We start from the raw sequence: 26,493 nt of genomic DNA, 5'->3' as shown, positions 1-26,493 counted from the left end.
CTGACCAATGTAAACGGCATTACAGTCTCCGCAGTTAAGTTAGTAAACTCCCGATTTGATTAAGGGTTCTCTTTTATCTTTAATGTTTACGAGCTTTTTAAATAATGTGTTGGAAGTTTTGAACGATATCGGTAAATTAAAGTTTTTAAAAAATTTAGCCAATCGAGAGGAGATACTACCAAAGTAAGTGAGGCAATGAAATCTATTTAAAAAATAAACATAATTTGAGACCATTGACTCCAATCTCTGAATTTCCATATTCCTTACTCTACTTCTTGATCAAATAAAACCACCATTTACTTAATATACATCAACAAATCTTTATTAATAAAAAAAAAACACAGATTCAAAACGATCCTAATTGGCGATGATGACACTTTGTGGGAAACTATACTGGTTACTTGGAGGCAAATACTTCTTTCCAGGTGTGGAGTAAACGGTCTTCGGGGTCGTAGGCGGCACGTATTTCACAGTGGTGTAAACCTTTGGTGGCGTTGGCGGTTTGCTTGTAGTGGTGGTCACCGGAGGCAAATAACTCACTGGGGGCCTAGTTGCTCTGGTTGTCGTTGGTGGCGGTGGTGGTGGTGGTATCTTCTTGGTTACAATAGGGGGCAAGTAAGTTGGTGGTGGAGTATACACCCTCGTTGTGGGTGGTCTTGTGGTGGTGGTGACGGGTCTTCTTGTGGTGGTGACCTTGACTGGAGGCAAATAGGTTGCTGGCGGCCTGGTTGTAGTTGTCGGCCTTTTCGTAGTGGTTGTGGGCCTTGGGGTGGTAGTAGTCGGTCTTTTAGTTGTTGTAGTCGTAACAATCTTGGGCACGGGAGGCAGGTAGGTTGGAGGCGGTTTTGTAATGATTTTAACTGTTGGCCGTGGGGTAGTTGTGGTTTTAGTTGTCTTGGGTGGCAAATAGGTGGGTGGAGGTGGTGAATACACTTTAAAAGTTGGGGCTCGAGGAGTGGTGGTGTAAATGACTTTTTTTGTAGTTTGTGGAGGTAAATAGGTTGCAGGTGGTTTGGTGTAGACGATTTTCGTAGTAGGTCTTGGTGTAGTAGTGGTTGGCCTACGGGTAGTGGTTGTTATGGGCTTAGGTGTGGTCGAAGGAACTTTAATAACTATGGGGGGCAAATAGGTTGCTGGTGGCCTAGTGGTCGAAGGTGGGCTAGGCCTCTTTGTTGTTGTGGAAGGTTTGTATACCACTATTTCAGGTTTGGAAGGATAAGGTAATGGGGTCTTAGGAACTGGGTATTGATACCCTATTTGCTTGGGTGTAGTGGTTGGTCTGCGTGTTGTAGTGGTTGTAGTGGGCCTGCGAGTTGTAGTGGTTGTAGTGGGCCTACGTGTGGTTGTAGTAGTAACTTCCTTAAAAATCACAGGAGGCAAATATGTAGCTGGTAATCTGGTGGTTGAAGGTGGGGTTGGTCTTTTAGTCGTAGTAGAAGGCTTAGCTACGTATACAAGAGGCTTTGGTGGTTTAGGGTACTGGTAACCTACTTGAGGTGGTTTTGTAGTAGGTTTAGGATATGTGTAACCTTGGGTTGGTGGTGGAGTGGGTTTGGGGTATACGTAACCCGGAGTTGCAGGTGCTTTAGTGGTCAAAGGCACTGTTTGCTTTGGTATGAACACTTTCTTGGGAATAGGCGCCTGGGGTTGTGGGATTACTACTGGTGGAAAGGGCTTACTCGGTTTTGGGTAATTGTACCCTTGAGGTTGCGGTGGTGGAGGGAGACGAGTAGTGGTAGGAGGTGGCAAAGTGGAAACTTTTTTAATTATTAAAGGATTTGATGGCACAGGGTAGTTGTACCCTTGAGGCTGCGGGGGTTTGTAGGAATACCCATCGTTGCCAAAATTAATTTGTCTGGCAAATCTTTGGTCGCTATATTTGGCTTCTCCTCTGCATAGCACTAAGCAAGCCAAGAGTGGAAGTATGTTTAAGTAGACCTAAAAAACAAACATTGACTTAATTAAATACAAAATTTGCATTTTTCTAAGAGATGACCTCTTGTTAGTAACCTAATGAGGCTTATATAATAAATTTGCATAATTAGAAAAAAAGAACAACAGTTTTATTTTAAACGACTGGATTATAAAAATTTTCAAGAAAAGGTTACATTTTTGATTTTAATATATGACCGAAATTAAATGTCAAATATGTTTAAAATCAGTTGCATTAATTAAGTTCATCTGTCAAGGTTAATTGGAGTTACTATTTATATAATATGAGTGAAAATGTTTATTTTGTAGGTGTATAAACCAACTGTTCAAAATTATCATAATTTATTAATACTTAAGTGTAATAGCAAAGCTATAAGGTTAAAATATAATTATATTCGTTTTGAAGTAGTTACAACAAGCTGCTCATTTTATAAAACAGTTATATGGTACTTACCTATTTAAAAATAATTTATTCGAGTCATATAAGACTCCCCATATAGATTTTATGAAGACTTATTTTTATTTTATGTACTTTATTATTTATGTAACTTTTATTATGCAAAATGTATTTTTATTGGAGTGCCAACCTTTACTTCAGTTAATAATTATAGAAATATCGTTATATATTAATTGGCCGCACCTTTGATGCATCAGTATTTAAAATATTTACAAAAATTGGGATTCAGGAAAGTACACTTTAATTGCTTTGAAAATATTAGAGCTTATAGTCTATTCAATGGTTTTGATATATTGATCAACCGTATATGGTAAATTTATTAAACTGTAGAAAATACGTATATCGTATACGATTCTGTTTACAAAAGGGAGAAAACTTTTGCATTTTAAAAAATTGACTTGGGATTTACATATCTAGTTAGTCTCAAATATTTGATGAAATTCTTCTGAAAAATCACTGTTTTTCGTCCATATTATCCAATCTAATAACGCTATTTTTACACCAAATAATTATATAAAAAATTATATCAAATTTAAATAAACAGTGTCATTAAATTAAATATTGAATATATACTTTATGCAAAAACATTGTTTTTCATCAACACAACCCTTGCCCCCCCCCCCACCCACTTCAAACATTTGCCCAATAAGAAATTCTTGTGAAAAATCACCCCCATAATATCCAATTTAATAGCACTGTTTTTTTTATTAAATATTTATTAATATATATATAAATTTAAATAAACAAACTGTGTTATTAGATTAGATATTAACGATGAAACCAGGTGTTATTCATGCATATTATTTTGGAAAACAATGATTTTTCAAAACGATTTCTTACTGGTAAGTTGTGTGGGGTGGGTGGGGGGCTAAGGGTAAGCTTAATGAAAATTGTTTTTTTTGCACAAAATAATTGTCTGAAAAAAAATGCTTTTTAAGAAAATTATAGGTGATAACAAAACATTTTATAGTATCTACTTTAATTAATTAAATCATGAAGCGTAATTTTTTATAAAGCTCTTATCACGCTTAGTATAGGCCAAACACGTGTAATCCTTTGGCCTTATATGTACTTGAGACCAATGACTTGGACTTAAATTTATGACTGGTCTGATTATAGAGAGTTAAATAAAATGAAGCAAATACCTCAAACTTTATAGGTATGAATATATCAGAGATAAGTAGGAATAAAAAAGCTTCTTTATGATTTTCACTTACTACCATCGTTAAGTTGATGTAAGAGATAACAGATTTTGTAGTACAGAATGGGGGGTCAGGTAGATATCACTTATACAGATCTAACCGAAGCTATTGATAGCGTTTATCGTAGACTTCTAATTAAAATTGTTATTAATTGAAGTGAGTTCAGTCTTATTTCTTTTAAAAGTTCTTATCTTGCTTTAATTTTTGTTCAGCATTTATTTTATATTTTATTACAAATAAATTCCCTTTTGTCAAACTCAGGTTTAGTTCTGTAGGTGTTCTTTCGAAAAATTATAGTAGTAATTGCATAAATGACTAATTAATTAGATTAACCTTAACTGGATTAGTTGGGTTGAATTTTTCTAGAAGTGCCATTTCTTGAAGGTGAAATTTCATTTTTAATTACAATTTCGGTAAGAGATTGTCCAGGCATTTCATAACTTTTGCAAGAGGCCAAAATTTAATTAAAAAAAAATAATTTCAATTGCCTGAAAGTAGTTTTTCCAACCTGTTCAGGACACGTCTATTTTTTTTAATATTTGAAATATTTTTTACCTTTTTTCCAGGCATTTTAGGTCATTTCTCAATTTTGCCAGCAGAGTAAAAGACAATGCCTGAACTGCCTGGAGGTAATTTTTAAATCAGTTGAAGGCATTTTAAATTTTTTCCAGGCAGTTGAAATTAATTCTATTTTTTTTCTAGGCATTCAAAGGCAGTCCTCAATTCCTCCAAAAGACTAAGATTGAACTTTCAACTGCCTGTAAGTAATTTATTAATTTTTTCCAAGCTGTTGAAGGCATGTCTAATTTTTTCAGACATTTTAAGACATTAATCAATTTCACAAGGTGGCTAAAATTAAAGCCTCGACTGACTGGAAGTACTTTCTTGATGTTTTTCAGGCAATTGAAATTATTTCTAACTTTTTCCAGGCATTTAACGCAGCCTATTCTCAATTTCTCCAAAAGGCTAAAATGTAAGTTTCAATTGCCTCAAACCTGTTCAAAACACGTTTATTTTTTCCAGGCATTTTAAGGCATTTCTCAATTGTTCCAGAAAAGTAAAAGACAATGCCTTAACTGCCTGGAAGTAATTTTCGAAGCAGTTGAAGGCAATTTAAATTTTTTCCAGGCAGTTGAAATTATGTCTATTTTATTTCTAGGCATTCAAAGGTAATTCTCAATTCTTCCAAAGGACTAAGATGGAAGTTCAACTGCATGAAAGTTATTTATTAATTTTTTCCAAGCTGTTGAAGGCATGTCTAATTTTTTCCAGGCATTTTAAGAAATTCTTCAATTTTTTAAGGTGGCTAAAATTAAAGCTTCGACTGCCTGGAAGTACTTTTTTGATGTTTTTCAGGCAATTAAAATTATTTCTAACTTTTTCCAAGCATTCAACGCAGGCCATTCCAATTTCTCCAAAAGGTTAAAATTTTAATTTTAATTGCCTGAAAGTAGTTTTTTAAATTTTTTAAATATTTTTTTTCAGACATTTAAAATATTTTATAGCTTTTTTCAGGTGTTTTAAGGCATTTCTCAATTTTTCCAGCAGAGTAAAAGACAATGCCTTAACTGCCTGGAAGTAATTTTCGAAGCAGCTGAAGGCATTTAAAATTTTTCCAGGCAGTTGAAATTATTTCTAATTTTTTTCTAGGCATTCAAAGGCAATTCTCAATTCTTCCAAAGGACTAAGATTGAAGTTTCAACTGCCTGGAAGTAATTTATTAATTTTTTTCAGGCAATTGAAATTATTTCTAACTTTTTCCAGGCATTCAACGCAGGCTATCCTCAATGTCTCCAAAAGGCTAAAATTTAATTTTCAGTTGTCTGAAAGTAGTTTTTTAAGTTTTCCAACCTGTTCAAGGCACGTCTATTTTTTTTGCAGACATTTGAAATATGTTTCACCTTTTTTCCAGGCATTTTAGGGTATTTTTTAATTTTTCCAGAAGAGTAAAAACAATGCATTAACTGCCTGGAAGTAACTTTCGAAGCAAATGAAGGCATTTTAAATTTTTTATAGGCAGTTGAAATTATTACTAATTTTTTTCTAGGCATTCAAAATCAGTTCTCAATTTCTCCAAAAGACTAAAATTTAAGTTTCAACTGCCTGAAGGTAGTTTATTAATTTTTTCCAAGCTGTTGAAGGCATGTCTAATTTTTTCCAGGCATTTTAAGAAATTCTTTAATTTTTTAGGGTGGCTAAAATTAAAGTTTTGACTGCCTGGAAGTACTTTCTTGATGTTTTTCAGGCAATTTAAATTATTTTTAACTTTTTTTAGGCATTCAACGCAGGCTATTCTCAATTTCTCCAAAAGGCTAAGATTTAAGTTTCAATTGCCTCAAACCTGTTCAAAACACGTTTATTTTTTCCAGGCATTTTAAAGCATTTCTCAATTTTGCCAGCAGAGTAAAAGACAATGCCTTAACTGCCTGAAAGTAATTTTCGAAGCAATTGAAGGCATTTTAAATTTTTCCAGGCAGTTGAAATTATTTCTAATTTTTTTCTAGGCATTCAAAGGCGATTCTCAATTCTTCCAAAGGACTAAGATGAAAGTTTCAACTGCCTGTAAGTAATTTATTTTTTTTTTAAGCTGTTGAAGGCATGTCTAATTTTTTCCAAGCATTTTAAGACATGTCTTAATTTCACAAGGTGGCTAAAATTAAAGCTTCGACTACCTGGAAGTACTTTCTTGATGTTTTTCAGACAATTGGAAATTATTTCCAACTTTTTCCAGGCATTCAACGCAGGCTATTCTCAATTTCTCCAAAAGGCTAAAATGTAAGTTTCAATTGCCTCAAACCTATTCAAAACACGTTTATTTTTTCCAGGCATTTTAAGGCGTTTCTCAATTTTTCCAGAAGATTAAAAGACAATGCCTTAACTGCCTGGAAGTAATTTTCGAAGCAAATGAAGGCATTTTAAATTTTTTATAGGCAGTTGAAATTATTTCTAATTTTTTTCTAGGCATTTAAAATCAGTTTTCAATTTCTCCAAAAGACTAAAATTGAAGTTTCAATTGCCTGAAGGTAGTTTATTAATTTTTTCCAAGCTGTTGAAGGCATGTCTAATTTTTTCCAGGCATTTTAAGAAATTCTTCAATTTTTTAGGGTGGCTAAAATTAAAGTTTCGACTGCCTGGAAGTACTTTCTTGATGTTTTTCAGGCAATTGAAATTATTTCTAACTTTTTCCAGGCATTCAACGCAGGCTTTTCTGAATTTCTCCAAAAGGCTAAAATTTAAGTTTCAATTGCCTCAAAGTAGTTTTTTTAGTTTTCCTGTTCAAAATACGTTTACTTTTTCCAGGTATTTTAAGGCATTTCTCAATTTTTCCAGCAGAGTAAAAGACAATGCCTTAACTGCCTAAAAGTAATTTTTGAAGTAGTTGAAGACATTTAAAATTTTTCCAGGCAGTTAAAATTATTTCTAATTTTTTTCTAGGCATTCAAAGGCGATTCTCAATTCTTCCAAAGGACTAAGATTGAAATTTCAACTGTCTGCAAGTAACTTATTAATTTTTTCCATGCATTTTAAGAAGTTTTTCACTTTTTTAAGGTGGCTAAAATTAAAGTTTCGACTGCCTGGAAGTACTTTCTTGATGTTTTTCAGGCAATTGAAATTATTTCTAACTTTTTCCAGGCATTCAACGCAGGCTTTTCTCAATTTCTCCAAAAGGCTAAAATTTAAGTTTCAATTGCCTCAAAGTAGTTTTTTTAGTTTTCCTGTTCAAAATACGTTTATTTTTTCCAGGTATTTTAAGGCATTTCTCAATTTTTCCAGCAGAGTAAAAGACAATGCCTTAACTGCCTGGAAGTAATTTTCGAAGCAATTGAAGGCATTTTAAATTTTTCCAGGCAGTTGAAATTATTTCTAATTTTTTTCTAGACATTCAAAGGCGATTCTCAATTCTTTCAAAGGACTAAGATGAAAATTTCAAATGCTCGGAAGTAATTTATTAATTTTTTTCAAGCTGTTGAAGGCATGTCTAATTTTTTTCCAGGCAATTGAAATAATTTATAACTTTTCCAGGCTATTCCTAATTTCTCTAACAAACTATGATTTAAGTTTCAATTGCGTGAAAGTAATTTTTTTTTATTTTTCCAACCTGTTCAAGACACGTCTATTTTTTCCAGACATTTGAAATATTTTTTACCTTTTTTCCAGGCATTTTAGGGCATTTCTTAATTTTTCCAGAAGAGTAAAAGAAAATGCTTAAACTGCCTGGAAGTAATTTTCGAAGCAAATGAAGGCATTTTAAATTTTTTCTAGGCATTTTAAGACACTTATTTCACAAGGTGACTAAAATTAAAGTTTCGACTGCCTGGAAGTGTTTTCTGTGAATTTTTTTTAGGCAGTTGAAATTATTTCTAACCTGTTTCGACCTTTCTCCAAAAGGCCAAAAATTTAAGTTTCAATTGCCTGAAAGTGGTTTTTCGAACCTGGTCAAGACACGTCTATTTTTTTGCAGACATTTAAAATATTTTTTTTTCCAGGCATTTTAAAACATTTCTCCATTTTTCCAGAAGAGTAAGAGACAATGCCTTAACTGCCTGGAAGTAATTTTTAAAGCAATTGAAGGCAATTTTAATTTTTTCCAGGCAGTTGAAATTAATTCTAATTTTTTTCTAGGCATTCAAACGTAATTCTCAATTCTTCCAAAGGACTAAGATGGAAGTTTCAACTGCCCGGAAGTAATTTATTCATTTTTTCCAAGCTGTTGAAGGCATGTCTAATTTTTTCCAAGCATTTTAAGATATGTCTTAATTTCACAAGGTGGCTAAAATTAAAGCCTCGACTGCCTGGAACTACTTTCTTAATTTTTTTAAGGCAATTGAAATTATTTCTAACTTTTCTAGGCATTCAACGCAGGCTATTCTCAATTACTCCAAAAGGCTAAAATTTAAGTTTCAATTGCCTCAAAGTAGTTTTTTTAGTTTTTCCAACCTGTTCAAAACACGTTTATTTTTTCCAGGCATTTTAAAGCAGTTCTCAATTTTTCCAGAAGAGTAAAAGACAATGTCTTAATTACCTGGAAGTAATTTTCGAAGCAGATGATGAGATTTTAAATTTTTTTTCAGGCACCTGAAATTATTTTTAATCCTTTCCAGGCATTTTAAGACATTTATCAATTTCACAAGGTGGCTAAAATCAAAGCCTCGACTGCCTGGAAGTACTTTCTTAATTTTGTTTAGGCAGTTTAAATTATTTCTTATTTTTTCCAGGCAGACTATTCTCAATTTCTCCAAAAGGCTTAAATTGAAATTTCAACTGCCTGGAAGTAGTTTTTTAATTGTTTCCAAGCAGTTAAAGGCATTTTTATTTACTTCCGGGCATTTGAAATAAGGCAATTCTCAATTACTTTAAAAGGCTAAAATTGAAGTTTCACAATTGCCTGGAAGTAGTTTCTTAGTTTCCAAGATGTTGAAGGCATATCTATTTTTTTGCAGACATTTCAAATATTTTTTCCTTTTTTTTTTCCAGGCATTTCTCAACTTTTCCAGAAGGGTAAAAAATAATGCCTTAACTGCCTGGAAGTAATTTTCGAAGCTGTTGAAGGCATCTCTATTTTTTCCAGGCCGGCTATTCTCAATTTGTCTCCGAAATGCTAAAATTAATTTTTTAATTGTTTCCAAGCAGTTATAGGCATTTTTATTTTCTTCCAGGCACTTGAAATAAGGCAATTCTCAATTACTTTACACAATTGCCCGGAAGTAGTTTCTTAATTTTTTTCAAAAGAGATTTTTAAATTTCTTCCAGGCATCTCTTAATTTCTCCCGGAGACTAAAATTAAAGCATCAACTGTCTGTAAGCAGTTTAGTAAGCATTTTTAATACTTTTCCAGGCAGTTGAAGTAATTTCTATTTTTTTTTCTGCTTTTTCCTGTCACAACTATATTGCCACCCACTATTTATTTTGGTTTTTAACAGAATGCCTGAAAAACTTAAAGAATAAATTAAACTGTCTGGAAAAATTAGAAATGCCTTCAACTTCTTGAAAGAAGTTAAGAAAATACTTCCAGGCAGTTGAAACTTAAATTTTAACCCCCTGGACAAATTTTGAAAATGACGATCCTAGTGTAGAAACCTATCGATTACAATTTGAACATCTCTTGGGCTTGCGTATATAGAGTTTATTAAGGCCTTTGATAGCGTTAAACATTGGACCATATTGCAAGTACAAAAAGGCCTAAGATAAACTTATTCACTTTGTTTCTAGAAGATGCTTTGAAGCAACTAAACTGGCAGGACAAGGAGATCTCAATAAATGGCAAGAGATTAAACTAACTGAGGTATGCTGATGATATAGTTTTGATATCCGAAAACAAGGAAGAAGTAGGAAAAATGTTGGTGCAACTAGAAGAGGAACCAAAAATTAGAGAATGTATCAAACTATATATACCTAGGTCATGTATTATCACTAGGATGAGAAAATCGTATCCAAGAGATAAAAAGAAGAAGACTCACTTGGATGAAGGAAGCACAGAACCAAAATGAAAACACATGCATGAGACCTATATCCAAAAATGGAATACATAAGACTCTTTGACTAGGTCGCACGCTTTACTGAGATTATCAAACATAGGTATAGAGCTAGCTTAAAATGATACTAAAGCATCTATTTGTTTATCCAAAATAAAAAATTAAAATTAGAGGCATTTTCGCAACCGACATATGCTGCGTTCCCGATTTACCTGCGTCAAAGTCCAGTTTTACGGCCTGGAAATGATTTTTGATAGTCACAAGTTTCAAATTATTAATCAGTAGGAATTTGTGACTAAACTGACTGAAGATGTTGCATGTTAACTTCTTGTGAGTGCGCCACCTTATATTACTGATAAAATTAACGCTGACTATGAATTTGTTTCACAAAATGCTTCTATGTTCAAACACTTCTACAGAGAATAAATTCGCATTTGTAAAATGACAATCACAAAAATTGCATAAAGTTTAAAATACCTTAAAAGAGATAATTATTTAAATATAGCAAATATAGGTCCGCTTTAATTAAGATGTAATTAAAGGATTGCCTTTTAAAAAAAAACATTAAGACTAATGTAGCTCTTGAGGTCCCAAGCACACTTATGAGATAAAAACAATCCATTCCATCTCTTTTAAAATTGAATTTACTCAGAAAATATTGAGTTTCTTTTCTCTATATAATTCTCCACACAATATGGCCCTAAGTTAATTAAAAATATAGTGGAATTTAAGCAAAAATTAATTCAAGACTGCTGCAACAAAATATGAAACAACAACAAATATTTGATAAAAATAACATCAAAATAAACATGTCAAAGATTTTTTAAATTACTATAAACATTAAGCAACTGTATCCATTTGAAATAAATGTTAATATTCATAGTTTAAAGGCTAATTAAAATGAAAGGTCACATTACTTAATACGTACCATATTATAGACATTCCGCGTACATCCACAAAAGAAAAACTAAAGATTCTCAACCGACAGAAGGACTGAAAATGATGCCTTGTGTTATCTATGAATATTTTATATATACCTTGTTGGAAACCGAAGGCAATCAACTTTGGGTCATCAACAATCTATATTATATTTTTGGAATCTAAATTATATCTCAAGAAAGAGGATTTTTTTTGATGGGCACCCAAAAGTCGAGACGGGTTTAACGGATAAAAAGCCGAATTCCAGTTTAAAAATGTCACAACGGTAAGTAAATTTATTTTCTGACAACCTCCAATTACATTTTTATGTAATAATTTTTAATTAATATGTCTCGGCGCATCTAATATGCAAGTGTCACCAGGTAAAGATAATTAATTTTATAACATTACCAAATTTATGAAACATTACTTTTTAAAAAAATTTGAATTCTTTGTCCTGCCCTGCACACACTTTGAGTCAAAGAGAGTTCATAAGACTATAGTCATTTATTAATTCTAAAAAATCTTAAAGAGGCGAAACTGCCTCTAGAACTATGGAATTGGTTGCTGTCTACTCATCAGACGAGTTATAGCTCCCAACTATCGGATATTTGTGGACAATTATATCCATAAAACAGCATTTAGTCTAAACGAAGAAATCACGGAGATATAAGTCGGATGATCTCGCGGGACATTCGATAGAAATTATTGATTCACACAGCACAGTCTTGGTGATATATCGGGGTTTCTTTTCAAAGCAACTTTGGTCGTTTCTATAATTGCCATCAGGTAAATCAGTCAACGCATGTAGGTAAGTATGTCCATTGAAACTTCTTGGTAAAAAGGAAAAGTAGTCCACGCGTTTAATGTTATTATTAAGTGTGAACGCCTTGGTATATTATTGGATTCGTTCTCTATCAGTAACTATAGTTAGAAGAATTATACAACAACTGAAGATAATCTCCAATGCTAAACTACTCTATCTTTAATGAATTTGTGCTATTTGGCAGTTATGTTAAAAAGATACAAGCAATGATCGTTCGTGATGCACTTAGAATTTATGCATCGATATGTCTAACAAGTCAGCTGATAGATAACCAAAGGGATCGAAAATCAATTATTATATTACTTGCATAATTTTTAAATATAATGTGCTTTAGATAACGATGACTCTTTTGATTTTACATAATTTAGATCATAGGTTCATTAGACATCTGAAATAAAACAATTACGTGACTCACCAAATTCATTGTTCCAGTGCAAAAAATCTAAGAAAAATAAAGTATCAATTGCCTGGAATAAAAAATTACTTGCCTTACCAAATTCATTGTTTCAATAGATAAAATTAAGGGAAAAATAAAGAATCAACTGTCTGGAATACAAAAATTATTTGACTTACTCAAATCATTATTTCAGTATATTAAATTGAGGTTAGAAATTAGGTATCAAGTGCCTAGAATAGGAAGGAAACTTACTTGACTTTCCAAATCTATTGCCTCTGTGCATCAAATTAAGGAAAAAAACCAGTGTCGACTGCCTGGAGTAAAAAAAATAGTTAACATATCAAATTCATTGTTTCAGTGCATAAAATTAAGAAAAAAATCAAGCCTCTACTGCCTGAAATAAAAAAAATTATCTAACTTAACAAATTTTATATTTTAGTGCATGAAATGAAGGGAAAAATTATGTTTTAACTACCTGGAATAATAAAATAATTTTAAATATTAACTTATTGACTTTATTGCCTGGAATTAGGGACAAAACCGAGTATCAACTGCCTGGAATAAAAATTTTTTTTTAATTACTAAATGTATTGTCTCAATGCATAAAATTACGAGAAAAATAAAATTTCAACAGCCTGGATAAAAAAAAATTACTTGACTTACCCAAATAATTGTTTCAGTGCGTAAAATTAAGAAAAAAATCAAGTATCAACTGCCTAGAATATAAAAATTACTTAACTTACCAAATTCATTGTTTCAATGCCTGCAATTAGAAAAAAAATCAAGTATCAACTGCCTAGAATAATAAAATTAGTTTATCTATTAAACTATTGACTTAACTACCTGCAATTAGGGACAAAATCGAGTATCAACTGCCTGGAATAAAAAAAAATACTTCACTTTCCAAATTCATTATTTTAATGCATGAAATTAAGGGAAAAATCAAAAAAATCTTTTTTTAGGCTTAGACAGATAGACCAGACACCCTAATACCACTTTTAACCCAGTTAGTTTACTTAATGTCTGAGTGCCTTGTCTTCGTCTTGTCCTTTTTCCTCTTCTTTTGCTCCTTCGTCCTCACCTTCTTCCTTCTGCAAGATCTATACCCAGTAAGATTTCCTATTAAATAAATTAAGTAAAACGTGCTTTTCTAAGGTCAACGTACACTTGCTTAACGAGGGTGGCAAAACCCAGACTTGACTGTCATTGACATTCAATTTTAGCCACCTTTAGGCTCTTATTTAAAATAACACATAAAGGAACCAATCAAATATCCGTTAAAGAAGAATTAATTAACCTTTGTATATTGTCGTATACTTTTCCAGAAAATTGCTCCCAGTGGTGCCAATTTCCAGAAATGGTGAAGTTGACAAATGTTGTGAAACTCAGTGATGAATGTGATTCTATGTTTGACATTTGCTCAAATAAATTGTGCAAATATTGCTATCGTTTAAAGCTTTTAATTATGTCTCATATATCACATGCGCCTTGGCAACAAACAGCATTTAAATGCTTCAATAGAGCTTCAACTGAACCTCCAGCCAGCATTTTGCATGCTAACTTTGTTTGCTGATGATTATTAGCTTATCGTCGACTTATAAAAACTAAGATTTCGTCTATTAAAGTCTTAGGTGTGATCCTAGACTCCACATTGTGACAGAGCTTAGCATATACTCTTAGGAACTTAAAACGGTGCATCTCATTCAGAGTACTAATAAATGTCACTTAGGTGGTTGGTATTGTCAGTTCTTCCAGCTTTACTTCCAAGTTAATAGCCTTGAGGAACTCCAAGAAGATCGCATGTCTTATTTGCCAAAACTCGTTTTTAATAAGTTAAGTTGTTTGGCTGATGAGAGATCTGATTAAGTAAATTGGATATTGTTCTTTTTTCAATTGTTACTGATTAAAATCAATGTTGTGAGTTAATCCTTAAAGGTAATGATGTTTGCTGGTGCGAAAGCGAAGGTAAGCGTGAATGAATTGAGAGAGCTGTTCATAAAATAAAAAGACTGAGGACTATGAACTATAAACATCTATCTAGATCCTTCCTTGAAGTTTGACAGGCATTTTAATTTTACGGCATGATGCTTTAATATAAAAATTGTTTTTCTTCTGAAAAGGCTTTAAAGAGTGTTACTTGCTTCTATACCTGTACATGGGGTTTCTGAATCAATTTTCAGGAAATTCAAATCTTTAACGCACGGCCACGTTGTTTCCATAAACCTGTTATCAGAAATCCCTTGGATTCTGGAGTGGAAAAAATACAAATATTTCATAAGTCAAGAACATTTAAAATTCGTTTTTATTCCAGGCATTAAAGTCAACAATTTGATACGTAAAATAATGTTCATATTCCAGGCAATTAAAATTTGATTTCTCCCTTAATTTCATGCACTGAAACTATGAATTTGGTAGTTAAGTGATTTTTTATTCCAGGCAGTTGATACTCGGTTTTGTCCCTAATTCCAGGGAGTAAAGTCAATAATTTAATAGGTACACTAACTTTATTCATTCAGGCAGTTGAAACTTGATTTTTTCATTATTTTACGTACTGAAACAATAATTTGGGCAAGTCAGGTAATTTTTTTATTTCAGGCACTTGATACCTGATTTTCCCCTTAATTTCATGCACTGAAATAATGAATTTGGTAAGTGAATTAATTTTAGTATTAATTGCCTGGAATAAGAATATTAGACGAGTTACCAAATTCATGGTTTCAATGCATGAAAAATTAAATTTTAATAGCCTGAAATAAGAAAATTACTTGATTTACCAAATTCATTTTTCAGTGCATAAAATCCAGGGAAAAATGAAGTATTAACTGCCTGGAATAAAAAAATTAGATGAGTTATCAAATTTATGGTTTAAGTGCAAGAAAAATCAAATTTTAATAGCCTGAAATAAAAAAATTATTTGATTTACCAAAATTTACTATTTCGGTGCATAAAATCAAAAGAAAATGAAGTATCAACTACATGGAATAAAAAAATTACTGGATTGACTAAATTCATGGATTTAGTGCATCAAATTAATGAAAAAATCAAATTTCAACTGCCTGGAATAAAAAAATTATTTGATTTACCAAATTCATGATTTTAGTGCATGAAATTAGGGCAAAAATAATTAAATTTCAACTGCCTGGAATAAGATGATTATTTTAATTATCAAATTATTGACTATACTGCCTAGAGTTAGAGAAAAAAACAAGTATCAACTGCCTAGGATAAAAAAATTACTTCGCTTGCCAAATTCATAGTTTCAGTGCATGGGATTAAGGGAAAAATGAAGTGTCAACTGCCTGGAATAAAAAAATTGGATGAGTTATCAAATTTATAGTTTCAGTGCAAGAAAAATCAAATTTTAATAGCCTGAAATAAGAACATTATTTGATTTACCAAATTCACTATTTCAGTGCATAAAATCAAAGGAAAATGAAGTATCAACTACCTGGAATAAAAAAATTACTGGATTGACTAAATTCATGGATTTAGTGCATCAAATTAAGGAAAAAATAACTAAATTTCAACTGCCTGGAATAAGATGATTATTTTAATTATCAAATTATTGACTATAGAAGTGAAGTATAGCGGGTTAAGGACAGAAATCAAACCTCAAGATTTGAAATTAGCCGACGTTTCGACGTTTATTTACGTCTTTTTCAAGGCAAATTTACATTAGAGGTTTACGTAACAACTAAAACCTAGTGACATCTCCATCATACATACACCACAGATACAATCGTTATACATTAAAATACGCACAATTTCATGCACTGAAACTATGAATTTGGTAGTTAAGTGATTTTTTATTCCAGGCAGTTGATACTCGGTTTTGTCCCTAATTCCAGGGAGTAAAGTCAATCATTTAATAGGTACACTGACTTTATTCATTCAGGCAGTTGAAACTTGATTTTTTCATTATTTTACGTACTGAAACAATAATTTGGGCAAGTCAGGTAATTTTTTTATTTCAGGCACTTGATACCTGATTTTTTCCTTAATTTCATGCACTGAAATAATGAATTTGGTAAGTGAATTAATTTTAGTATTAATTGCCTGGAATAAGAATATTAGACGAGTTACCAAATTCATGGTTTCAATGCATGAAAAATTAAATTTTAATAGCCTGAAATAAGAAAATTACTTCATTTACCAAATTTATTTTTCAGTGCATAAAATCCAGGGAAAAATGAAGTATTAACTGCCTGGAATAAAAAAATTAGATGAGTTATCAAATTCATGGTCTAAGTGCAAGAAAAATCAAATTTTAATAGCCTGAAATAAAAAAATTATTTGATTTACCAAAATTTACTATTTCGGTGCATAAAATCAAAAGAAAATGAAGTATCAACTACATGGAATAAAAAAATTACTGGATTGACTAAATTCATGGATTTAGTGCATCAAATTAATGAAAAAATCAAATTTCAACTGCCTGGAATAAAAAAATTATTTGATTTACCAAATTCATGATTTCAATGCATAAAATCAAGAAAAAATTAAGTATCAACTACAACGCTTGTATTCAATATATATTAAAAATAAGATTATCGTATATATGATATATGGTAATCAGACGAGCAGTGTACATCATAAAATTAGTATAAAAAGAAAATGGTGATCATAAAATTGTATGCAAATGACCAGGCTATTTATGTTAATATAAAATTTGGGATTATTAGGCTTTCATAATAGTTTAATGTGAAATAATGTTCGTTAAGTCATAATAAAGACGCTGAGATGCGTGATATTGCATTACCAGATGTTTCATTAAAATTTGACTATTTATTTATGGTTGAATTCAATTTAGCCTTCTCCTAATTATCCTGGCATGAGACCTTACACAAATATTCACAAATATTTAAACAGTACTTACAGTACAATACCGGATGTAGAGATAGATCATAAGTACCTTGCTTACTCGTCGATCAATATTATTACCTCAAGATTCAGGGAAGAAATTGAAGATGGAGAAAAAAAAAACAAGTAAAAACTTGACGGATATTAATATAAGGTCCTGAGTTACGCAATCAGATCAAAAATGATAATAAATGTTCACATTTAATCCATCTATGCATACATTTCATTCTATTAAACTCATATTCATCGGTCAAGGTTGTCTTACTGCAGGTGCTAAAAAAAGAAGGAAAAAGTGGTCCTGTTTGGTATTTTTTAGGTAATTTATTCAAACCCATCATATTAAACGTTAATTAACTTTCTAAAGTCTGCAATATTTTTAAATGAATAAGTGGGTTATAAACAAAGGTGCAGTACCTTCATTTGCAATAAACCCTGCATCCTTAAGCCCTACCAGAGCCAACCAAATCTGCATCTAATTCTATAATTCTACAGCTCATCATTGAAATACTAGCTGTCAGCACTAACATTGATATTGAGTTGACAACTAGAAAGCTTAAGTCTTTGCAGCAGTAAATGATGAGATACGCAATCAAAGGCTTTACTAAGGTTGCAGAAGATTGCACTAGCAAGAAAGAAGTATTTCCAGTCATTTCCTCGTTTGCTAATAATAAAATACCATATGTTTGACATACGCTACTTCTAGGTAAAACGTAATTTAATTTTCGTACATTCTACAAAAAATAAAAGTAGGAAAAGTTTAATTTTCCGGATAGCAAGGGGCGTGCCAAGAAACAACGCCATATACGACGTATTTCCCTGAGCTTAGTTTAATTTAATCAACGAAATAGGATTCAGCACACGTAGCATTTCCTGTTCAATTTCGTCGGATATAATGTTGAGCTGTTTTATTATAGACGCTAGAGCCCAATATCAAGATCTAAAGTTAAAGATAATCCGGCAATTTTGTTCATAAGTTACCGCTTTTTGATCCTTCGTAATTTAACGCGCACAGGGAATCTGGCAAATTTGTTATGGAAGTTTTCGAAATATGTCCGCATTCGCCAGCGTTTTATAGTTTAGTAATAGTTTATCTTTTTTATCACTAAATCACATAACGAATTACAGGAATATATTGACTATTAGGCAACGTGGTACTTTTACATACGCCATTAAATTATCTTGAAGTGAGTCCACTCTCGTGGAGCTGTCGCGCAACATCTTCAACATCTCAAGGTCAAGATGCTTCAAATGTATTACCTGCGATACTTTTAATGTTTTTATTGCAAGAATAAATTGAAATAAAACCTTAGGCCCTAAGATATGTCTATGTAACCCAGGCAGTTTATTTATCAAACCTTTCCCTAAAAAAAAATAATTAAACCGTCTACTCGCAAAACGTCTGAAACTTTCCAACCCTCAATTTGTCAGCCAGATTTATCCGATTCCGTTTTTTCTTCCGCCCATTGCCTCAATTCTCGTATAATTTATCATTCCTCCCGCAGGTTGCACATCCCATTTTGGAGAAAGGTTATATAACATCGATGGGACCTCCTATCCGTCCCCTTCGAGCTCTATAAGCATATGAAAACGCAGGTGCAAAAGTTGAAAGATTTTTATTTTGTGTTTGTGTACGTCGACCGATTCCCCGGCTTAAAATGGATGTAATAACGTAAAACTCCCTTGGTTTTCGCCTTGCTACATCTATTTTCTTCCTTGATGGGAGCGAGTATGTTATATGGAGATTGGATTGCCTTTTTTTTCGTTTTTTCCCATTTTACGTAATATCTCGATGCGGTTTTGAAGCTTTATGGCTTAGAGAGGGAATGATGGCAATTAAGTATGATAAAAAGAACTTTTTACTGATGCCTCCAAAGTGAACAACATCTAGATCTATCAAATTTATCAGAACAATACTCTTCTAATAAACCAAGAGAGAGATGGGGAATATTGGAAAAGACATACGAAGAGAAAATCACTTTTGACCTTCTATCTTTTCTGAGGTTACACCAGACCGACTTCTGACTGAAGTAAACGTCAAACATCTCTCTAATGAAAAACAAAAATCCCATAGTTAAGGGAGGACTTCTTTGGGTTTGTGTTGAAGTATTGCTTCAGAGAATAGGCACAACCTGCACAACGACTACATTTCAACTGCCTAAAAGTAGCATAAAAAAAGACAATTATTCCTTTAAAATGACTTGAATAGATTACCTAAACTGCTTGCAATTAAAAATAAAAAATCTATTTAATGTAACGAGCCTAACAACCACGAATATACCAGTTGATTAGGGTTGAGGAATTATCTCGTCGGACACCTCGCGACATCTCGTGGTACACGTGGAAAGTTGGAGTGTTCCGGATCTTGCCGCTAGGAGGCCACCTCAAGAATACTGGCGCGACTTTTGAATCGAAATAAATAGTAGTAAATAAATACAGTGTAATTGGGCTAAGTCATTGTTTTTAGACTAGTTTTTTTGTATAGTGTCCTAATTCACACTTAAACGAGCGGTAAAAATGTATGACTTAAATTTTTTTACATATTTTTTCAGGTAGTTTCTCTGTAAGAAAATAAGAACAAAATGTTTTAAAAAGTACTTGAACTGCTTGACATTCTTTATAAATTTCTTCCAGGCTTGTACTACTTTCAAAACAAATAAATGGGATTTTTTTGGTCTTTTTTCTTTCTGTTTAATTTCTTTTCTTTCTTTCTTTCATTATTCTTGGACATTTTCTCATTTAACTTCGAAGCTGCTTAAGGTATCTGAGTACTTCCTTTGCAGTATTCTTATTCGGAGAATATTCCGTATCAATTCTATATAAAAACTGTGATCCTAGGTAAAAACTTCTTGGACTGCAACATTTTTGATTTCAGGGTAATTTTTTACCAAGAGATCCCAGAAAGTTTCAAGTAAATTGGTCTTAGTTTGAATTTTTTATAAATTTGTAAAATTAGGACTAAAGTTTAATTGGAGCATTTTTTTTTAATTTCATAATAATAGACCAATTTACTTATGGTCTTTACACATCGATTATCATACAAGCATAGTATGCTTTGTAATCCCAGCAAGTTTCAAGTAAATTGGACGTGACCCAAATTTTTTATGAATTTTTAAACTTGGGACTAGTTTTTTTTGGACAATTTGTTGAAAAACTTTCATAACTTAAAAAATAGAAAATCAATTTACTTCTGGTCTACTCTCGTGGATTGCCAATAGAACGCTTTATAATTTCAGTAAAATTCAAGTAAATTAGTCTTGATTTGAATTTTTTATGAATTTTTAAACTTGAGAGTAATTTTTTTGGACCGCTTTTCGAGAAACATTCATAACTTAAAAAATAATAGACTGATTTACTTATGGTCTTCTGCCTTCAACTGCTAATAAAACGCTTTAATTTGAACCTAAATTTTATTTGAATTATTTTTGAAAAATTTTTGTAATTTTAAAAGTAATCGATAAATTAATAGAACGTTTAAAACCTCTAGTAAAAATCAAGTAAATTGGTCTTGCTTTTTGAGAAACATTCATAACTTAAAAAATAATAAACCGATTGATTTACGGTCTTCTCCAATCAATTCCCAATAGAACGCTTTATAATCCCGTTAAGTTTTAAGTAAATTAGCCTTGATTTATATTTTTAATGATCTGTTAAACTTCAGACTAAATTTTATTTTGACCATTTCTTGAAAAATTTTTGTAATTTTAAAAATAATAAGTCAATTTTTCTACAGTTTTCACACGTCGATTACCAATAAAATGCCGTTTAATCCCAGTAAGTTTCAAGCAAATTGGACAAAACCTAAATTTTTTATGAATTTTTAAACTTGAAACTAGATTTTTTTTTGGATTATCTTAAGAAACTTTCATAACTTAAGAAATAATAAACTAATTCTCTGCAAGTTTTCTTATGTAAATTGCCAATAAAACGTTTAATAATTCCACTAAAATTCAAGTAAATTAGTCTTGATTTAAATTTTTTATGAATTTTTAAACTTGAGAGTAATTTTTTTGAACCGCTTTTCGAGAAACATTCATAACTTAAAAAATAATAAACCGATTAACTTACGGTCTTCTCTCATCAATTGCCAATAGAACGCTTTATAATCCCGTTAAGTTTTAAGTAAATTAGCCTTGATTTATATTTTTAATGATCTGTTAAACTTCAGACTAAATTTTATTTTGACCATTTCTTGAAAAATTTTTGTAATTTTAAAAATAATTAATCAATTTTTCTACAGTTTTCACACGTCGATTACCTATAGACGCCGCTTAATTCCAGTAAGTATCAAGTAAATTGGACGTGACCTAAATTTTTTATGAATTTTTAAAGTTGAAACTAGATTTTTTTTGGACCATCTTTTGAAAAACTTTCATAACTTAAGAAATAATAAACTAATTCTCTGCAAGTCTTCTTGTGTAAATTGCCAATAAAACGTTTAATAATTCCACTAAAATTCAAGTAAATTATTCTTGCTTTGAATTTTTTATGAATTTTTAAACTTGAGAGTAATTTTTTGAACCACTTTTCGAGAAACATTCATAACTTAAAAAATAATAGACTGATTTACTTGTGGTCTTCTGCCGTCAACTGCTAATAAAACGCTTTAATTTGAACCTAAATTTAATTTGAATTATTTTTTGAAAAATTTTCGTAATTTTAAAAATAATCGATAAATTAATAGAACGTTTAAAACCTCTAGTAAAATTCAAGTAAATTAGTCTTGCTTTCCGAGAAACATTTATAACTTAAAAAATAATAAACCGATTAACTTACGGTCTTCCCCCATCAATTGCCAATAGAACGCTTTATGATCCCGTTAAGTTTTAAGTAAATTGGCCTTGATTTGTATTTTTAATGATCAACAAACTTCTGACTAAATTTTATTTAAACCATTTCTTAAAGAATGTTTGTAATTTTAAAAATAATAAATTAATTTTTCTACAGTTTTTACACGTCGATTACCAATAGAACGCCGCTTAATTCCAGTAAGTTTCAAGTAAATTGGACGTGACCTAAATTTTTTATGAATTTTTAAACTTGAAACTAGATTTTTTTTTGGATTATCTTAAGAAACTTTCATAACTTAAGAAATAATAAACTAATTCTCTGCAAGCCTTCTTGTGAAAATTGCCAATAAAACGTTTAATAATTCCACTAAAATTCAAGTAAATTAGTCTTGCTTTTCGAGAAACATGCATAACTTAAATAATAATAAACCGATTAACTTACGGTCTTCTCCAATCAATTGCCAATAGAACGCTTTATAATTCTGTTAAGTTTTAAGTAAATTGGCCTTGATTTATATTTTTAATGATCTGTTAAACTTCAGACTAAATTTTATTTTGACCATTTCTTGAAAAATTTTTGTAATTTTAAAAATAATAAATCAATTTTTCTACAGTTTTCACACCTCGATTACTAATAAAATGCCGCTCAATTCCAGTAAGTTTTAAGTAAATTGGACGTGACCTAAATTTTTTATGAATTTTTAAACTTGGAACTAGATTTTTTTTGGACCATCTTTTAATAAACTTTCATAACTTAAGAAATAATAAACTAATTCTCTTCAGGTCTTTTTGTGTAAATTCCCAATAAAACGTTTAATAATTTCACTAAAATTCAAGTAAATTAGTCTTGCTTTGAATTTTTTATGAATTTTTAAACTTGAGAGTAATTTTTTGAACCGCTTTTCAAGAAACATTTATTACTTAAAAAATAACGGGCCGATTTACTTAGTGTCTTTTTCGGTCAATTACCAATAGGACGCTTTATAATCCCGCTAAGTTTCAAGTGAATTGAATATGATTAAAATCATTTACTAAAACTTCTAATGTATTTTATTTATTTACAATTTTATTTATGGATTCTTTAATTTCCTGTCTGAATAAACCTTAAAACCCATAATGTATGTACTTTGGTATGTGAAAAACAGTTTCTGTTATAACAAGAAAGCCAATTTTGACTTTAATTTAATACTTGCGCTTCTTGATTACTCAAAGGCTTTTGATACGATCAATTACGGGCTTCAAAAATATAATACTTTTTTTGATTATTCCAATGTAAGCTGCTTTAATAAATGGTCATTACAATCAATAACCCCACAAATATATTTACTAAACATCTAAATCAAATTAGCGGTCAGTAGGGAATAGTTTCGATATTATAACTGATAAAATTGAAATAGCTCCGAACGGGATCATAGTTCGAATATCCTCGATGGAAATCGGTTCTTACCACCAACAATCCGAAACTGTATAGCGGATACGTCAAAGCAAGTAAATTCATTACCGCCCAAGTCTAAACCGGGTATCCCAAATGGTTTCTGGGGTCAAAGTTGTCGATTACCTGTAACCTTTAATACATAAATTTAAAGCGAATTAACACCCCGCGATCGCTAGGATTCCAGGACACGAAATCTCGATCTGTATGCACGGTTTAAGTGTATATCTCGCCGTTTCCGGTATGCGGCGGGCATCGTCACTCCAGGTTTCAATCGGTCTCGCAGGATCGGAATTTATTGCCCTTGCACCAGTGCCGTTCTGGACCCGAGCCAAACGAAAATGACGTAATTTTCCGTAAGTTTAATAAAAAAAAGGCGTATGTAAGTTTGAGATCGTGCAACTATCCATTTTTTTATCTGTCAAAGAAGAGTAAGGCTTAAAAAACATCAATAACGTCTCACAAATATACAATTGAGAAAACCAAGTGAAGTCGGCCAAAAAATTGGTCAATTGACAGTAACAAAGTGATAAATGTGTCATTTCCTGTATCTATACTTAATGGCTAATCGAAAACGTCGTGTAAATACATCGAGATGACGCCACGCCGCATGTGGTTGAACGATCGAGTGTCTTGTTATATTCTTTTGCCAGAATCGGCATTATTTTTATTGTTGTTCATTAATTGTTATTTTTTTTTGAAGCCACGACAATATATCATATTCAAAAATCATCTATTAGACAAGACCAATACAGTGGACTGTATCCATAAGATGTATATAAGAGGTTCCAAAGTCAGTTCTGAAACATCGAGAGAACATTATGAGCACCACTCTTCTTTGGGATGGTGTATTTTCTATAAATCTGATTAGCAGGAGCGGCGGACATACCTCGCGACATCTCGTGATACACGTAGAAAGTTGGAGCGTTCCGGAACTGACCGCTAGGAGGCCAGGTCTAAATATTGGCGCCACTTTTGATTCGAAATAAATATACTAAAAGGAAAAAGGCAGTATCTGCTAATCGGCAAATTTGTGGGAAAAGGGCAAAAACTTTAAGATCATTTGCCAAGCTTTTTTTAAAGCAAACTTTAAACAAAAATGTGTTCTTATATTAAAGACAATATCGGAAATGTTTTTTCAATAAGCAAAAACGTTTTTTAGTTCTACAGTAATTAGTTAAGCCAATTACTGCTTTTCTCCATTGTATTAAATATCCTTCTGAGGCAGCCATAAAGCAGTAAGTGTCACATACTGCTTTTCTGCATTGATTTTTATTATACTGCTTTTAAGTGTTGGGTAATAATGAAAAATAACACAGGTAAACTTTGAACATTTTTATTTATTGAGTCACTCTTTTTTTGTTACATTTCTTTTTAATATTTTGTGTTAATAGTTGTTTTTTTTCCTCACTAATTCCACATGGAATAGTAAACTGAAGAGGGTCAGAAATTGTTTTTACTTTATATCCATCACTCCAAAGGAAATTAAGTGTTTTAAAGTTTTCACTTTCTAGATCACATTGGACCATCAAGTCAAAAGATCCTCGTGTTGCTTTTGCATTGACAATCTCCGATAGCAATATCTTTTCTTTGTTAGTTGTCATGTTTCTTTATTAACTGATGACAAGTCTTTAAACTCATAAAAATCAGTTATCATCATTTCTTTTGTTTCAATTTTTCGTCCGTTTGCTTCACAGAAAAAAACGATTACTCGTAATAAGTAAATTTTCTCATTTTTTCAAGAATAATACATTCTTAATTGAAATAAATAGGCTTAAATTGCGGAAATAGAGTTCTTTATAAATAGGAAACAAAATATTTAAAATACAGATTTAAAAAGAGAATACTTTTTTAATCAAATTATTTCATAGATTTAGTTGTATTAAATGTATTTTCAAATAAAAACAAGTGAAATGTCCCATTTGAATAATAAAGGTATCAATTCAAGTCATTATAATCTTGAATTTAGTAAATGTTATGTTCAATTTAAGCTTTTCAACTTAATTAATTTAAATAAATCAGTTTATTGTTTAGAAAGATATATATTATTGCTTTAAAGCCCGTATATATAGTTTAAAATACTCTATTAATCAAGTGAAGACTATACCCGGTTCATTTGAAGAAAATAAATTGTTGCTTTAAATATTTATTTTCTTACAATAAAATCAATGTATTCAATTGAATTTATATATTCTCAAATGAAACTTTTTGTTCATCTCAAAAATGGCAACTTCGGCGTATCACGCCACGCGTACCCTGCTTGCCTCTTGTACTCTTGTTAGTCATAGACTAACTTAGATTTTTATTTTCTTTGAGTACCTACTTTGTACTTTGTGATAAATATAGTGCTATATTTAAAAACATACACAAAATGTGTGTTTCTTTTGGTTTACTGTTGTTGTTGCAATGTAAAGTGATATTTGTTCCTATATAATGTATGTATAAGTTTTTGTTTTTGGATAATATTTGTTCACAGTTTCATTTTGTATGAGTACTTTATGACAAAAATGTACTTATATTTAAAAAACATACACAGAATGTGTTTTTTTTTGTTTACTGTTTTTGTTACAATTATTTAAAGTAATATTTGTTCCTATATAAAGTATGTAGTTTTTGTTTTCGGATAATAAACATACGTTTGCGTAGAACCTGTTCTATTAATTTATTACCAGAATTTAACCGAAAAATAATTAGGTAAATACATAGATATTTTTTGCAATACCTAAATTGTAAAATATAAAACGGTTGAATTTTTAATACGTTATAGCAATTCTTACACTTATAGTTGTACAACTAATACACTTATAGTTATACAACTTATAGTTGAAATAATAATTGACAGTTTTATGTTATTTAGTGTTGTGGTAATTTATAGGGTTCTTTGGCTATCAAAATAAAAATACCAGAAAGTGTGTGCCTTTTGATATTTTTATTTTGATTCTAAAAGAACCCATTAAATACCACAGCACTAAATACTATAAAACTATTAATTTATTTCAACTGAGTGTAAATATTACTTATTTCAAATATTTAACCTATTTAAATCGAATAAAAAATATTAATAACAAGCCATAAACATTTTAATTTAATACTATTTAATATTCAATTCAATTTGCCAGGCGGTTTAAAGCAATTCTTCACATCTTTAAGTTGAATTTATAATTCATTGTAGCTAGTCTTAAATATTTTTGATTTGATGAAGCAAGCAG

The 26,493-nt window shown here is 31.1% G+C and overlaps 1 protein-coding gene across 1 annotated transcript; it reads right to left on the bottom strand.

The window, feature by feature from the left end:
- Positions 1-295: 295 nt before the first annotated feature.
- Positions 296-11,141, bottom strand: LOC126745875 (mucin-2-like). The gene is made up of 2 exons (XM_050453905.1): positions 10,993-11,141; positions 296-1,938 (listed from the first exon to the last, which is right to left on the bottom strand). The coding sequence occupies exons 1-2, from the start codon at positions 10,993-10,995 to the stop codon at positions 358-360; spliced, it is 1,584 nt and encodes a 527-aa protein (XP_050309862.1). The 5' UTR covers positions 10,996-11,141; the 3' UTR covers positions 296-357.
- Between the last annotated feature and the right edge of the window lie 15,352 nt (positions 11,142-26,493).

Source organism: Anthonomus grandis, chromosome 16, assembly GCF_022605725.1.
Source record: "Anthonomus grandis grandis chromosome 16, icAntGran1.3, whole genome shotgun sequence".
In the NCBI taxonomy this organism is placed as follows: Eukaryota; Metazoa; Arthropoda; class Insecta; order Coleoptera; family Curculionidae; genus Anthonomus; species Anthonomus grandis.
The sequence above is the reverse complement of the archived record's forward strand: the minus strand, read 5'-3'. Positions and strand labels throughout refer to the sequence as shown.